At 36.7% G+C, this 17,899-nt stretch overlaps 1 protein-coding gene across 2 annotated transcripts; it reads left to right on the top strand.

The window, feature by feature from the left end:
- The first annotated feature begins 935 nt into the window (after positions 1–935).
- HOS1 (ubiquitin-protein ligase) lies at positions 936–17,376 on the top strand. 2 transcript variants are annotated; one of them, XM_010277071.3, is made up of 10 exons: positions 936–1,265; positions 6,438–6,828; positions 7,691–7,825; positions 7,944–8,119; positions 8,715–9,122; positions 9,213–9,371; positions 9,840–10,367; positions 13,780–13,917; positions 15,752–16,527; positions 16,622–17,376. In XM_010277071.3, the coding sequence occupies exons 1-10, from the start codon at positions 1,149–1,151 to the stop codon at positions 16,794–16,796; spliced, it is 3,003 nt and encodes a 1,000-aa protein (XP_010275373.1). In that variant the 5' UTR covers positions 936–1,148; the 3' UTR covers positions 16,797–17,376. The 2 variants fall into 2 exon arrangements, with proteins under 2 accessions (XP_010275373.1, XP_010275371.1); XM_010277069.3 differs by having other exon boundaries at positions 982–1,301.
- The last annotated feature ends 523 nt before the right edge of the window (positions 17,377–17,899 follow it).

Consider the following 17,899-nt stretch of genomic DNA (forward strand, 5'->3'; position numbering starts at 1 on the left):
TCAATCCCATCTAACCCCGCCCAGTTTTTGAGATAAAAGTTATCTCTAGCTATGAGTATTTTGATAGAAAATCGTTGGGAGGCATAAATAATTTGGGTAAAATACAAAAACCTCCTTTAAAATAATTATAAAAATTTCTCTTATAGTTTTATTTTAATAAATACTTCTTCTGAACTTGAAAAATTTAACAAAAACCTCCCTTTCGTCACTGTCCTATACCGAAAACCTTAAATTGATGCACCGGTTTTTTTCCAAATACCCATTCTACCTTTTTATAAATTATTTTACAAACAAAATTACTGAAATAACCCCATTTTAACTCAATAAAAACCTCTTTTAATGATTATTTCAGTAATTTTACAGACAAAATTACTGAAATATATTTTTTTGTTGAGTTAAAATGAGATTATTTCAATAATTTTGTATGTAAAATAATTTATATAAGGGTAGAATAGATATTTGGAAAAAACTGGTGCATCAATCTAACATTTCCGTCTGACGGAAGGGAGGTTTTCGTGAGTTTCTCAAAGGTTCAAGGGAGGTATTTGTTAAAATAAAATTATAAGAGAGGTTTTTATGATTGTTAAAAATTTCAGGAAAAGATTTTGTATTTTACCCAAATAATTTTTATCATTATTTCTATCAGATTAATAAAACCTCTTAAAAACAAAAAAGACACTAAAATAGAAGCCTATACACAGCACTTCCCACAAGTCTACACAGAGTACACCAAAGGATGTTTCCGGTTTCTTGAATCCCGATGTGGGGTTGTAGTATTGTGCGTAGTCTTTACGGGTAGCAGATCCGAGCTCCTGCGAAGAGAGGCAAGGAATTTGTTTGTTGTATACTTGGATCCAAAGATTCTAATCCAACGGCCAAATAGTTAGGTCTACATTTACCTCCGTATATTATTAGCAGAGAAAAAGAACGCTCCATTTTTTCCCCTCTTTTTCAAAAACCTGCTCTCTACGCGCAGAACGCACAAAACCTAGAAAATAGAAACTCTTCTCGAGGTTCAACACTGAACAATGGCGTTGTTTCCTTAAGGCTAATAGCCAACTCCTTTATTCTCTTCCATATACTTTTCTGCTGCTCGCTGCAGTCCTTGATAAACTCGCATTTCTGCAAGTGGCCTCTTTGCTCGTGTTATGGAAAGGAGAAGATCCGATGGAGGTGTCGTTTCCTCCGAGTTCGTCAATGGTGAAAGCCCTCTACGCTCTGCCACACCGACGCTGCAGCCAAACTACAACAGCAAGGATGTCCAGGTGCTACTTTCCCCCCTTTTCTGCTTCATTGCTCAGGTATATCCGCGGACATATACTTACGAAACTGAAATCTTTAGCTTCAAGGATCGGTTTACCTAAGGGATCAACTTAAGTTATTTGACCATTGCAAGTTTCTGATTTTTGATGCTCTACAACATAGTCGATAGCAATAATCTGAATCAAGGAAACGGGTAATTGGCGGCTTCCACGGTTTTGAAGATTTATCTGTTTGCTTGTTCACCTCTCTTAAAATAAGAAGTAATGGTAACGGAGTTCATCATATTCTGAATTGGCAGTACAATTCAAGGAAAATCAATAGAACTTACTGAGCAATTTCACCCATTATTATAGCTTTTTATTATGTGGGAGTTAATCTGGCTAGGAATACGATATGATATGCCCCTACTGCGAGTTTGCAACAACTTATAGCCATAGTTGTTTTCTTTTTTAAAAGCGTCGAGGTATATATATTTACAAAGTCTGTTTTGCATGATGGGTGATATGAGGATGATACAAAGACTAGCTAGGTGTTTGTCAACTTTTGCCTTGTTCCATGCATATCTTGATTATAACAGTCATTTCTCAAGTCCGAGTTGATGGGATAATGATACTTGAATGAGGATGACTTTTTAGAGACCTGACATTGCTGACTATATTAACTAGACACTGAACCATGCCTACACTTCTAGATGCCAGAAACAAAGTGCCATTAGATTTTTCAAAGTGCATGACCACTTTTCTATAACTTATAGAACTTTAAAGCACTTGGTTCTCATTTTCATTATACAACATTAATCCTGGATTGTGGATCCACAATGGTTTTGCCTTAGAAGGTGAATGCACTTGGTTCTCATTACCAAATAATCAACCATCATGGATTAAGAATTGAAATTTGGGTCCAGGATTATGTTCAAGCATTGAATGCATTTTTCCATTCTATGTTCTTTGATTCCTTGCATCATTATTTCATCCCATGAGGAGTCTAAAGGTAACCATCTATTACAGACTATGAATTTGACTAAAAAGATAAAAATAATGATGAAGGTGGCAAATGTGGATAAGCAAGACGCAATCCACAATCATCTTCACCCTATACCGACAGTGGAGAATTTGGAAAGTTTTAACTAATCTATTGATTAAAATATGGCTCTTAAGTTGCTACGTAACAAGTTTTAGTTGATTAATATCCATTCTAGGCCAGTATTGTCCAACATGGACCTGAAAAATACTGGCTATATTTAGTGTTTTAAAAGGCACACCTGACAAGAGATTTCTTTAAAAATAAAAAGTATAAGCTTATCAAAAAGGCACTGTGGCCCCAACAACAACTGAAACTACAAAAAGAATAATAATGCCCCACCTTACAAGCAATTACAATTAAAACCCAACACCACAGCCCCAAAATGCTTAAAATTGTCAGATTCAATCAACACTCCAGCAAAATAAAACTAATCTTTTAATCATCACATAACATCCATCTCATAGTGCCCACCTAACCAAAAAATGTGCCTTTTTGGTTATTTATTTGTTTCATACCTTTATCATGGTTTAATAGCTTTTATATTACCTTTTATTAATGCCTGTGCACTAGTAAACTAGTAATGATCTATTAATTTTTAAAAGAAACAAAACACATTGGCGTTTTGAATTCTCATTTTTTACCAATTGGATCTTAAATAGCAAAATTTTTGCTAAAGAAGCAATATTAATGCACCTAATCTATGGCCCCTAATTCTAAATAGAATGAACTGCAGCCAAAACCATAAAACCAGCCCTCTTATATATATGAGCAAAGAAAAGGGTTAGTGTCACTTTCTTTGACCCCCTTCCCCTGTGGCCTTGAAGAGATATCGATGTAAAGGCCCCAATCTCATGGGATTAGGAATGCAAGACATCTGGCGTCTAATGTCACACTAGGTACTTGAAGTAGTACAACTACGAGATAAGCAAACACATTCAGAGTTTAGCATGTTTGAATTGTTGAGTATTCAAAGTAGAATGCAGGGCATTTCACTTTCACTTTGAATTTGTTTGTTATGTTTGTGTATTTGGATTTGAGCTAATAAACTTTTTAAAACATTTATCTTTTTAAAGTTCAAATTTCCATATTTTATGTTTTAATTTTTTATTAATTTTTTTTTTGTTTTTTTCTCATAGATGTAAGGCTTGCTTTGTCAAGGAACATGCGTCACCTTGTGCCTTAGGTGCTAGAGGGCCCTTGTGCTTTTCTTTTGCTTCTCACTTTTGATACACTGCTTATCTTTCAATTATCTTTAGATGGGTGCCTCTCTAGTCAGGCAAAATGATATTGAACCTTAGTTTTGGAATAAATGCTCTATATTTATATGTATTTTATACACTGATGCCTTTCCTTTTCTGTAGTAGTAATTAAATCAGCTCTAACCTCCTGGTTCTTGCTTGGCATGAATATCTCAATGATGCAATATTTAATGATTTGTCTGGCATCTTATGATCTTTTTTACATCTTGATGTAAGATACTCATAATAGGGGCTGGATTCTCTCCTCCATTTTCAATTAATAACTCATCTTTTCTCTGAATGCCTATGCTGTTGAGAAAATTTCTATTGCCTGGATTTTGTCTTAGATTTTTTTTGTCATTTCATCACTATAGGTATCTGATATTTCTGTTTAGTTTTGCTGAGTAAGCAACATCTATTTTATCTGGTTCCATGAAATTTATGTCCACTTCACCCTCTCCCTTGTAAAAACAGAAGGTTGAGAAATGCCTAGAATATGGGTTTTCAAGAAACATTTGCAATTTTTTAATTGTTACCATACAATCTTCCCAAGAAGTAATGCCTGATGAAGCTTATTTATCAATTTTTTACTCACTAGAGTGTTCATAGTTTTATTTTCAACCTTTTTTAATTTCATTTGCAAGGATTAGATTTATTAGATTATTGCATAGTTCCATTGAAAAGAAGGGAGGTGGTCCAGGTGGATTGGATGTTGTATCATCTCTTCCTCATGGAGCTTATTTTTTTTTGAAGATGACCAAATCTTAGATATCCTCCAATTGGAAATGAGTGCATGAAAGAAGAGAAAGTTCCTTGCTAGGAATTAATCTATTTGTGGAAGATTGCAACATTCTATGTAGGTATTCACAGTGGTAAGGCTGTGTACTGTTGGGTTGCTCCATTGTGACCTGGGTGACCAGGGTTCAAATCTTGGAAATAGCCTCTCTGTATTCACAGTGGTAAGGCTGTGTACATCTGTCTCTCTGTATGTGCAGGAGCCTCATGCACTGGGCTGCCTTTTTATATTTTAATATAGGGTGGATAAATAGTTCTAGGGACATCTTTCAGGTGGGGATCTTGAGGCAGTTTTATTTTTAGAACTGATGTTTGAAAAAGATTTGCTAAGAGGTTGGTTGGGGGGGATGCGGAAAAACTCATCTTTTGAACTGGGCATAATTTGTAAATCAGAGAGGGGGGGGGGGATCTTGAGGCAGTTTTATTTTTGGAACTAGTGTTTGAAAAAGATTTGCTAAGAGGTTGGTTGGGGGGGATGTGGAAAAACTCATCTTTTGAACTGGGCATAATTTGTAGATCAGAAAAGGGGGGGATCAACAATGCTAATCTTAGTGTTTGGAAACTTGAAAACCTCTTTCTTACTAAATGCCTTTTAATTTCTAAATAACCGAAAAGTCTTTGGTTATGATCTCATCATGGTGTTACACTTGAGAGTTGCTTATTGGAAGAAAGCATGTGAATATGTGATTGGTGAGGGAAGTTCCAGAAATTGGAAGAACAAGATTATATTTTGATGGATGCTATTTAAGTAATCCAAGGGCTTTTGATATAGGAGTAACTTTAAAGATGATGGGGAGAATATCCTAATCAGCTTTTTGGGCCCAGCAGGTGAAGGGATCTTCCTCATAATTGTCCTTTTCATCAGGTTGCATGGGTATAGTAATAGTAGTAGTAGGAGACTGCCAAATGGTGGTAACTGGTAAAATTGGATGCCTTAAGATTCAGGTGGTCCTTGGGCACTAAATTTTTTACCTAGAGAAGGAAAAAAAGTTCTTTTAACCAGCTTGAACTGTTTATTCAGGAAAGCTAAATAAAACAGCAGATTCTTTGGCTAGGGCTAGGATTCCAAGGGATATTTTTGTTTGGAGGGCACCATGCCCTGGAACTAATATTGCTTATTTAGGTATGCATGGTAAGCCTAAGGCTGTTTTATATGCTATTCTCTTTACCTACCGGGGTATAGGTGTTACTCATTCTTTTACATCAATAAACTCATTCCACTTGTGGGTGATATAACTGAAGTGTAATTTGTTGGTGATATAACTGAAGTGTAATTTGTTGGTGATATAACTCGTGAGTCATCCTTAGTAAGTGTAATCTTGCTGTTATGCTTCATGCAAAAAGGTGTGATTGTATCTGCCTCTTGTTCTTTTGATAACTGAAGCATTGCTTTGTCTGGGTAACATAGATTTCATGTCCTCTGGAGTGACCCATAAGAAGTCTGGGTTTCATAAACCTGTTAAATTCTGGACTGGTTTATGGTGTGACAGAACTCCCATTAAAGACCTCTTTCCTTGTCCTTTTGAGCCAGTTGTCTAAAGGATAAGGTGAATTCTGATTTCATGGTCTCTCCTAGTCTACTTGCCTCCCATCTGGAATTTTTACTTTCTAGAAAGGCAAAGGGTATAAAGCCTGTCCAGACTGCAAACTCTATGTGAAATATCTCATCCAAGAATGCAATTGGGTTGGTTTCTTGCTGAGGCAGGGCCAAGGGGTCTTTGTGGATGTTTAGCTTTGAGATTTTGCTACTCCTATGCAATTTTTTGGGGCCTCTTTATTCTTTCAACAATTATCTTATTCTCCCTCAACTCCTTCTAGCTGAATTTTTTCCCTTTCATCCGCCCCAAAGAACAAATGCAAGGGTATTTCTGTCCCATTCTTTCATCATGGAGATTGGTAAGTTAGTTCACTCAAAATTTCTATGTTGAATTTATGTTTAAGCAAGTAAAGGTTGCTTCTTTTGTATCCTTCAACAAAAGTGGCGATTATCTATGGTCTACCCACATCTAACTTTTCAGTTTTTTTGATGCAATTTACTTTAATCTTTTTCTTGTCGAGTGTTATACTACTTCTTGAAATGTTCTGTATATATATTTTTTCTGTGTTTTTTTATTTCAGGAAGTATTGAAACACTTGGCATCAATTGATCTTATTGAATTGTGCAATGAAGCAAAAATTGAGCGCTGTCGAGCAACTAGAGACTTGGGGAGATGTGGGCGCTATGTGCATCATGTGTTAAATTCATGTAGGCATGCCTCACTGTGTGCTGAATGTAGTCAGCGGTGTGATCTATGCCCAATTTGTAGAATTCCAATACCAAAGACTGGAAACAGAATCAGTCATCGTCTTTACTATGAATGCATGGAGGCTGGTCTTATCTCAAAAAAATATGATGACAGATTCCAAGAGAAAGAAGATGGGGAGAAGCAGTTGACAGCTGACATCCAACGGCTTTATTGCCTGTTTGATGTTGCCATGGAGAACAACTTGGTTTCTTTGATCTGCCACTGTATCCTTCTTTTTGCTTTCTTTTGTAGATAGGCATGGTCTCATTATTTGACCAAGAGAATAGTTGAGCTTGAATTGGTCAACATCCATTGGCCAAGGGCTGCTGGTTAATAAGAGTGTTGGCTAAGGTGCTTTATTTGCTTTAGTTGGCTGAGGGAATAATGCTCCATTTTTTATGTATTTAAATCTTGAGCCAGGCCTACCTGTTCTTTTTGGGTGCAAGTTACAAATATCTTGTATAGTGGCACATCTTCTTTGATCAGCCACTGTATCATTCTTTTTGCTTTCTTTTGTAGATAGTCATGGTCTCATCATTTGACCAAGAGAATAGTCGAGGTCGAATTGGTCAACATCCATTGGCCAAAGGCTGCTGGTTAATAACAGTGTTGGCTGAGGTGCTTTATTTCCTTTAGTTGGCTGAGGGAATAATGCTCCATTTTTTATGTATGCAAATCTTAAGCCAGGCCTGCCTGGAATCTTCTTTTTGGGTGCACAGTTATAAATATCTTGTACAAGTTGACAATGTTTCTTTTAATTTCTTTTGGTTTTCTATTCATGTAGGGATTTCTCTAGAAAACTAGTGAAAAGAAACCGCAAGGAAAAAACTGAAAGTTGATAAAGTTTTTGTATTTTTCTTTTGGTAAACATTAGTATTTAGCATCCTTGGAAATGCTTTTTGCAAGTGCAGTTGCTGCAGTTCTTTTTTTTGTTGAAAAGTATTATCTCCTGTGACCATTGAGAAATGTAATATTGTAATCATTTATATTTTTCACAGAAGTCTGAAATAAATGAAACAAGGCATCTGAGGTACTGGAGCATTGTGAATGGCTTCTGTTTGTATGTTTCTTGACAAAATTCGTCAGATGTTACAGATGTCTGTATGGATGAAAGTGCTGTGTCTAGTAACCCCGTGGTTGCTTTTCTGCTGGATGAAGTAGTTGTTAAAGATTGGTGCAGACGGACATTTGACAATATCATTTCAGATCTTAGGGGAATTTGTATCCTTATGTTTCAATTAATTTTACATATGAATCAAGTTACTTTTGGTTTGTTTTTTCCTTTCGTAAAAGCCAGAGGCCTATTCTGCGTTCAGGTCCTTAAACACATTTTTAACAGATACTCTTGAAGTAGAAGGGATGAGAACAAGACTGGGTTTACTACTAAGGTTTTCAGGGCATCTCTCTGGTATCTCCACTGTGCTTGAGGTTTTGGAATCATCTTTTAGGGGAACTCTTTCTGCACAGCTTAATGACTTGCACCACCTTCAAGAGAATGTATTAAAAGCAAAGCAGGTTTGATTACTCTAAACCCTTGAAGCATTTATTATTGAGTTGATGAGTCATTAGGTATGTATATTTGACTGTTTGAACTATTACTGGAACTTGTGAGTTGGGATTCGGAATTGAAAGAACTTGTGTGCCTGATAAGGTGATGTGTTATTATCTGTATCATGTCATTATCGTTAACTTTTGTGATACCAAATTACATTACACATTTCAGTTTTTTTATGCTAATTTGGTTGGTGCTTTTGTATTGCATGTATGAGGGGACCACATGTTGATGGTTATATTTGTGTTTTAAGTTGTATGACATCTGCTTTATTTTTTTTCCTTTCTATATTGTGGGTCAGTTGGACTCAGAAATGCTTCTATTGTCTCGTATCAAATTTCATTTTCATATGATATGGTTTATTTATTTCCATGCATTTATTATAATTTTATTTTTACCATCACATCATATTGATATCATATTTCTCTTTATCTTATTTTATTTTATGAGTTTGATTGTGCTTAGGAGATCTGAGAGATGCTTACAGTGATAAAAAATCTACTGTCTCAGCATATAACTGATTATCTTCCCATTATCTACATTTTCTTGTCTTCTCAGCATTTGGAGATCATGATTTGGTGTATAAAACATCAGTTTCTTGAGAGCGTTAAGTCACGTTATTCTAATTTCACTTCATGGTGCACTCACGTTCGTGAAAGGAAGTCAGCTGCAATCAGGCGTGCATGGCCTGACATGATTAATAGTTCTCAAGAGTCTACCCAGCAAGATGGGTCCACCCTCTTCATTGAAGATGCAATATCAAACCTTGAGATAGAACAAGGTTATGGGCAAGCCATGGGAGATGGACTAGAAGTTACATCCTTGCAGAAGGATGTAAGTTCATTGTCAATCTTCAGGTCTAGGATGGGAGCTGTGGGATGCTATCCATTTGAAAATTTGCGGGCTGCTACTGACATGCTGTTTTTATATGGAAGTTCTGATATGGTAGTTGCAAAACGTGCAATTGTATCCTTTATCTGTATAAATGCTTCTGCTCATGGTTCTAATTCCAATTACATACGATTTCTTTCCCTTGTTCCCCTTAATTTATGGCAGTTCTTGTATTACTTGTTTGATTGGCATTGGACAATGCCTGATGAAAAGTGGAGATATGTTATAGATGATTTTGCTGCTACATTTGGTATAACCAGGCACTCTCTACTAGAATCGTTAACATTCTATCTTCTGGATGATCATACAGATGAGGCATTGCAGGTAAGTTATGGATAATTTCTTCATATTTTCTTTCAGATCTAAATCCTAGATCTGGTTTTTATCAGGGTACTAAGATGACATTACATATATTCATTGTATTTTTATTATATTATGGTTCATCCCATTTACTACCTTCAAGTTGATGCATATGCATTTCATTCAACAGCTATGCCTGTTCAAATCAACTCAGATGAAAGTAAAAAAGCCTAATTTAAGTCTTAACTGGCTGGGATCTACTACAAGAACCCTGGTTTTGCGTGGGCAATATCCTCAAATAATAACTCTGCTTGTTATATGAAATAAAATTTCCCTAAGGCTTTTGGTTCTGTATCCATTCTATCCAAAATTGATTGTCCTTCCTACTATCTTGTAGATGAAATTTATAGATTGTTATGGAGTGTCAAGTCTGAATTTTATTCTCGATTTATTTTACCCTTCTAATTGTTTTTTCTTCTTTTTTCTTTTTAGGAAGCTTGTCGTCTTCTTCCAGAAATTGCAAGCCCTGTAACACATCCAAAGATCTCCCAAGTTTTGCTAGAAAGGCAAAATCCTGAAGCAGCTCTGATGGTTTTACGGTGGTCTGGGCGTGATGGGCTGTCTGGTTATGCTAATACTGAGCATGGTGAACCGCAACCGGTCACCCTTCGTGAGGCTGTGACAGCAGTTCGGGTGAGAGTTGAGTGTGGACTGTTGACTGAATCCTTTATGTACCAGAGGACACATTGCATGAAGGTGAAGGAAGATAATTTGAAGCACGGATCTTCCCGGGCCCTATCAGATGGATTAAATGGTCAATATGTGAGTTGGGTGGACCAGATGGAAGCTTTGGTCACAGAAATTTGTTGTCTATGCATCCGACGAAACCTAGTTGATCGAATGATAGAATTACCTTGGAATTCTGACGAGGAGAAGTATCTCCACAAGTGTCTCTTAGACTATGCCACTGAAGATCCTTCAACCACAATTGGAAGTCTACTTGTTGTGTTTTATCTTCAGGTATCCATTCAGGTCTATACATTTAATTTGGGAATGAGAAAAAAATTTCATTTATGGCCCATAACATTGTGCACATTAACATCCAAAATACTGTATCGTAGAGGTAACTGGAGGTTGTATGTTTGCTTTTAGAGGTAACTGAACTTGTTCTCTGTTTAAGACGTGATGCTTATACTCGGTTACTTTTTTTGGTTTCTTTACGGTGTCATTACATCTAATTGGTTGATGGTTTAGATGGGATTGTGCTAGTAAAGTTGATTTTTTTATTGGGACTTTGATGACAAATTTTGGACTGTTTTACTGAATGGGAGTACACTGATTGTCCTGTTAGCTGTTACGTATTGTTCAGTTTGTTTAATCCTTAAATCTAAAATAAGTTAGAAGTTGGGGAAGGGTTATGTTATAAGGAAATAAGTTTGGCAATATGGAGTTTGGTAAGTTTCCCTAAATGAACTAGGGTCTTTTGGCCACAAATTCAAAATGGATGCTTTTTTTATGTAAAATCTTTATATTAAAAAATTGAAAGTATTAATGACAAGCACGAGAAAGGGGTTTGAGTCTTAGAGCGGCCACTTTGTGCTAATTAGGCCTGTATTCAGTCCACCCCGCCCAAGACCCTGGATAGCTTTGGACCATCATTGAGTAATGACTTTTTATTGTTGGCTATTTCCATTTTCCAATTGGTTAAAACTCCATACAAAGTCGGATATTAGGTTGATATGGTCTGTGGAGTTAAACAAGTGGCCAATCCTGTGGGTCCCATCTGATGGATGGTCTTGATGTGCCATATGCAGCACAAACAGATAAGCTTTTGTAGGAAGCTCTTTGGTCTTTACTTGATCCAATTAGGATTTGGGAACATTTATGTATAACGTTGGCTGGTAATAAGAGACTTTTTTTTTTTTTTTCTGTGACATTGAGTGCCTATTGCATAGAACATATTTATTATCTGCTAAAGTATATGAAAATCCAAGTTCTTATTTTCATTTTCCAGTCTTGATACAGTGGCATTTGATTTGAGGGTAGTAGTATAGCTTGGCTGCAGCCAACAAGCAATCTTTTATGTGTATGGTGTTAATATGGACCTACTGAACTCTCGTATATACTTTTTTTTTTCCTTATTTTGGTTCCATAGTCTATTGTATGAAAAGTAAAACTACACATATCTTTTGTTTCGTAACCAATATTGGAATAATTGTTGTTCTGAAACTATAATATGGTGATCTTGAAGTGTGTGCAACAGAAGAGAAGAATTTTAAATGTGGTATGATGGGAGGAATATATTGATCAAAAAATATTATGGGAGGAAAAGATTAGTCTCCCTCTCCTAGCGACCACTATAAATAGGGGTGTTATGTTATGTGTAGAATGTCTAATCTTCCCATATGTAACTTGGGTTTTTCTCTCTCCTCTCCCTATTCCTTCCTTTAGATTCTCTGTCCTCTTGGATATGTGGTTTTTTTCTCTTTTATGTCCTTTCTTTTTTTTGAGAAAATATAATGCATGGTAATTTCATTAAAGATGAACCACATATCCTACAAAGTGATGAGATGGTGATGTGGATTTGCAGCAATGAAAAGAAGAAACTTAGATGGCTGACAAGAGAGATGGAACTATCTTTCAACTGGATAAAGCGTTGTGCTAATTCTGTAGCTGATGCTTTAGCCAGACAAGGGGTGGGAAGAAAAACTTTTTCTGGGCACAATTGTAAGTCAGAAACTTGGGGTGGGAAGAGATAAGAGTTTTTATCTCTCATTTTCTTTTTACCTTGTACAGTCTGTACTGATCTGCCATGTACTATTAGCATATTTCCACATATCCTCTTCTTTATCATTCCGTTAGATTCTCTCTCTTTTATGTCCTTTCTTTCTCTTAGTTTTCTAATGAAGTCCAATTTTTATGTTTCTCACCCCTTTCTATTATCTGGATTCTCTTCTCTATCCCTATTCTCTCTCTCTCTCTCTCTCCTTTCCTTTCCCTCTCCAACTTTTTTTCTAATGAACTCCAATTTTTATGCCCCTCTCCTTTAGATTCTCTTTCCTTGTTGTGTGGCTTCTCTCTTATTTATTTTATTTTACATATAAAAAATAAAAAATTATACATATAAAAATAAACAATTATACATATAAAAAATTAAAAACATTACATATAGAAATAAAGTCAAGCTTCATTGGGCTCGAGCTCGGCTTGAAGCTCTATATCTGAATTGAGCTTTTCGCAAGCCAAGCTCATATAACTCGTGAAAAGCTCGGGATGTGTCCACCCCTAACTTTTAGTGCAAAAATTGCTTCCATTTTTTGGAGCAAGCTTTGTCCTTATTTTAAATGCCAACATGTCAGGAAAAAAAAAACAAATTTATATTCATTTTCAGTTTAAAGACGTATTCTTACCAAGCACCTGCAAAACTGGAGTACAAATTTGCCTCGGTTCTACATTTGCATTCTTACCAAATGCAGCTTAAAGGATAAAATAGATACATGTATTTTTCAAGTTCAAATAGAAAACTATTCTTTCATGTGTTGGCAAATTTTGCCTTCTTGTGCCAAATCATCGGTGATTGCTCTTATATTTGTGTGCCTCCCATAAGTCTTCATCACCTTTCATTGTACCAAATATCATCCTAAATCTCCATTTAAAACCGTAATTTCCAGAATCTTGGCAGTTTCTCACTTTCTCTCATGAAGGAAAAATATTGGCCTTCTATGGAAAACCTACTTAAAAGGTTTTCGAATTAAATCACCCCATAATATTCTAAATCTATCTACAAAGTTTAATTAGAAAATTATATCCTAGGCTTTGTTTTCTTTTTTTTTTCTATATTTTTATCTTCCCTAGGTGAATCTGTCCTTAACCCTGTTTTTAGTTCTATAGTTATCCCTAACTCTATTATAGCCAATAAAGACTTTCTTAGGTTCACTCTTGGCCTCTTGGGTTATGGTCATCCTACATTAATTGGGTATCAGAGTTGTTTGTCCTACATCAGTGGATATCAGTGTTATTATTCCTACATCAATATGGTACCAGAGCAGGTGATCCTACATAACTCCTTTTTCCTGTAATTAAATTACCGTCGATCTATTTCTGTATTACCTTGAAAATCTGACAAGCATTTAAGTTTAATAGGACTTGGAGTTTTAACATATTTTGACATCTTGCATCAATGTCTATTACAAAAGTGTCTCCAATGTGGCAATGTCCATGCTTTTTTTTTTCTCTATTTTTTTTAGTCAGATCATACATCCTTCTTTGCATGTCGAACTTCAGCCTGGGAAAACTTAGAAGCTGTATTATCTTATACCTTTTACCTTGAACCTTCTTCTTTTTTCCCTTTAATTTTAGTGTGATGTTTTACAATTTACAGAAAATGAATTGAGCGCTTACCATAGAAATCTGTTTTTATTTATTTTTCCAGCGCTATCGATACATTGAGGCATGTCAAGTTGATCATAAACTTCAGACTTTGGAGCAAGATTTCACCTCAAAGACACCTATCAGTGAGCTGGCTGCATCCAGAATTAAATCAATCAGTCACTGGAGAACAGGATTGGTGGTAAGTGATTTATGACTTCTTTGCTTATTTACTTGAGAGTTTGAGATTTGAGTGTTAGTGTCATGCCATTGAATATCCAAATGAGAGTTTGGTGAAGGGTTGGTAGGTGGATGGGGATTTTTCTTTCTTATTTCGGGTGATTTCTGGTCACATTCCAAGAATCTCATCTCTTTGTAAATACTGAACATCAGTAGTAAGTCTTATTCTTGAAGCAGAGTCCACCTTTTCTTCCCCATTATTCTTCATCCCTACCCCTTCTACTTGTTCAGCAGCTTTTTTGTGGTATGTTGCATTTCATCCACCCATTCACAATATTTTAGTGGAAAACCTACTGTTTTTCTTGCCTGTGGGTTGTAGGAGGGAGAAATTTTAGGTGCAATCTTGCATTTCACCTTTTTTTTTGAAGGATAAAAGGAAATTTTATTGAAATAAAAAGCAGTACATCTCAAAATGATGGTTGTTAAGTTGACAAACCAAATACAGGTCAACTCAAACCGAAAAAGAATAAAAAAGGATTCAGCTCCAAAGTGCCCCAGAAATTCTCTAACAGATCAGATTTGTTCACTTGGTCAAAATCTGGAAGGCTGAGAACCCAAGCTGAAATCAGATTACCCACTCCTGCTATCAAACACTCGATGCTTCTATTCTTATCCTCGAACACCCTTCTATTTCTTTCTTTTATCAAAAAAAAACACCCTTCTATTTCTTAATGGACCAGCATACTGCGCATGGGGTGCAACTCCATAGGATTTTAGCTTTCTTATTTCCTCTGATTTTCGGCCATTTGGAGAAAATCTCTGCTGGAACTGAAGGGAGAAATACATTCTCTCCAAATTCGAAAGAGAAGAACTTCCAGATGAAATCTGCCACATTACATGATAGGAAGAGATGAAGAACTGTTTCTTCCTCCTGATTGCACATATAGCAGCAGTTTGCTAACTTTATGCCTCTGGATTTCAAGTGATCTAATGTTAGGATGCTGTCATGCGCCACCAACCAAGCAAAAGCTTCTATCCTTGGGGGCACTGGGTTTCTCCACACACCTTTAATCTGGTCTGACTCCCTGCTATCTCTCATCAAAACATTGTAGAAAGATTTAACTGAAAATCTTCCATCACTGCATTCTTTCCACCATAATCCATCTGCTGTAGTTCTGGATATATTTGTATCTTGTAACTTTTCCAGTAGCAGAATACACTCTTCTACTTCTTGGTCCAACAAAGGTCTTCTGAATTTCGGGTTCCAAATCACTTGCTCCCCTCTCCACTCATAGAACTGATCAATGGTTACTTGCATTTCACCTTTTGGATTTCAGTGTTTTTTTTGGGTGGGGGATGCATGCTGTTAAGTGGTCTGTTTACTTCATGCCAAGGATAAAAAATATTGAAAGGGGCATATTGTAATACACAGGGTTTTTGAAGTTTAAAACTTTGGGATGTAGGATACATCCCTCTAATCTCTAATGCTGATAAAATAAAAAGAATAAAAAAATTACAATATTGGTTATATTGATAGTCACACTGATACCCACTTGTTGGTATCTGGCATTTCGATGTTTTGATCTTTGCTTTATGCTTTGAGATGTGTGTTTTCTTCATATGGAACTTAGTCATGAGAAGACGGTGCTTGTTCTGGGTTGTAATTTTTCGGGTATGGGCTAGTTATATTTTGGTGGTTTCATGGGAGGACAGTGCTTTTTCTGCCTTTGGTCTTTTGTGAATTCCATTTAGGAACTTTGATCTTTATTCTAATATTTGTTAGATATAAATATATGCAAGAGGAAATGTATGTATGCAAGTAAGAAGTTCTGAACTGGGTTTGATGTCATGGACAGAATAAATGCATAGAGTTGCTCCCAGAAGTACATAGGCAACAAATTATCAGTGGAAACTTGGATGTTTGCTGCCTTCCTGCCGCTAAGGATGTTGAAACTTGTGCAAAATCTCTCAAGATACAGCAGCCAGCTTCCACCAATTTTCTGCTTCCAATGTCAAGTGATCCTTCAGTTCTCCAGATGGATCATACAACTCCTTACAAGAAAACTTCATTGTTTGACACTCCAGCTAAATTGGTTGGATCTGCCAGAAATTCCCAATTTGAACGTGGTAACTTCTACTCTCCATCCATTCTCCCTGCAAGGTATCTCACCTCTGTTGCAGGTGGTCCTTCTAGTCCTCACAACAGGGACAATTTGACCTCAAGTTACGTTTCCACCAGAGAGCGGAGATCTCTAATTGGCATGAGGCAAAACTTTAAACGGGATGATGCTTCAAGTCCTGAAAGTCATCTGGTTAGTCCTCAGAATAGTACACCCCTGAAAGTAGGCAAAGGTTCAACCAAGATGCTCCAGAGTAGTTACTTTGGAGACAATCGACTTGAGAAAGTCTCCCCAGGAATGGAACAAAACGGGTTTGTTAGCCAAGCGGAGAAGAATAATCCTCTATATTCTTTCAGGGATCCTATTGATCCAATCACTACACGAAACAGCAACAATCGTTTTTTAAAAGATTCCCTTCAAGATTGGGACCCAACTGTCTCTGGTAGGCCTGCCCAATCAGATAAGCCTTGGAAAGCCATTTCCGCAGAAGATCCAATGGATGTATCTTGGAGGTAAAGATGCTTTTCACTCTTCATTTTGAATCCTGATGCAGAAAGGGGTATTGATATGACTTTATTCTTTTTTACGTTGGGTCTGTGTTCTCAGCCATGAAAACAGGGACTCCCCTATTGAGGTTATGGATGCAGATAATGGGCTAAGATGGAGATCCGATGAAACCAGTGAGGATGATGATGAGCCAACTCCTCAAAGAGTTGTTGGCAAAGCTTCCTCTGTGACTCCTGCTAGGCGAACAAGAAGAAGCAGGTTTACCAGAAGATGATAGGTGCATATCTACAACTATGTCTTGTAAAATTCCCTGTATACCTTGGGGTTTTGGTCTAAATTACCAGAAGTCTTGTTGTAAGTGGAGGAAATGCATGAACTCGATTACGAATGGGTCAAGAATGGAGAACCTAACAAGCGGTGGGATGTCTTTTGCAAGGATCGGCGGGGGATTATGTTGTTGAAATTTCTGACTGATTTTCATGGATTGGGCACAATAATTGATCCCCCACGGACTTTTTAGGCTATTATGGGTTAGCAGATACAGATGATTTGGGTTTGTGAATCCTTGAGAAAATTGTAATTTTGATGGGTGTCTCTTTCCCCTCCCCTTCGTTAATTTTCACCCATTATAAATGTAAGTGGCCCTTGTATGCTACTTTCAAATCGATCCAGGGAAGATTGCCCGCATTTTTGTAAAATTTTATATAGGTTGGACTGGTGGAGTTTTAAGTGCTTAACTCAATTTTTCCTTTTTTCTTTTTTTTTTTGCTTTACTAAGCTGTTTTGCTGTGTGAAGTAATACGTTTTTTTTTTGGCAATTCTGTATTATACAAGTTGACCCCTCTCTCTCTCTCTGTAGTTCTCCAAAGACCTATTTTGGATGTTGAACCCATTGACGTTACTAAGCACATTTAAAAAATTGATGGCTGATTTATCATCCTTATATTCTGACTTCTGAGCCGTAATATAAAAGTGGCGCATAGAAGATTTTTGGTAGATATCAGTCCAACTATTGTCTAAATGATCTATTCACCTCCAACCTTGTAAACTATCGGTTATTGGATGGCCGATTCCCACCTATTTGGATCCCATGTGCTATGTTTTCTCTGCTTTTGTAGGTTCATGACTTGTGCGCCCGACAGAACGCTGGGTAAGACTGAAGAGAGTAGTTGCTTTCAGCCCTTTACAACCTATTCAAGTCATTACCGTGGCCTCCTTTTTATTGCCCAAAATGCCCTTTTAAATCAAAAGGCAACTTTGTTGCAGTGTGACTCTGAGTTCCACTTCCACTCAGTGTTTTAAAAACCGACATGGAGGCCAAATCGTTTTTGTCTCTGGGTCGTGGGTCACCGGTTCGACCATTTGGGTCAAATGGGT

Source organism: Nelumbo nucifera, chromosome 1 (assembly GCF_055504915.1).
Source record: "Nelumbo nucifera cultivar China Antique chromosome 1, China Antique-T2T, whole genome shotgun sequence".
Lineage (NCBI taxonomy): Eukaryota > Viridiplantae > Streptophyta > Magnoliopsida > Proteales > Nelumbonaceae > Nelumbo > Nelumbo nucifera.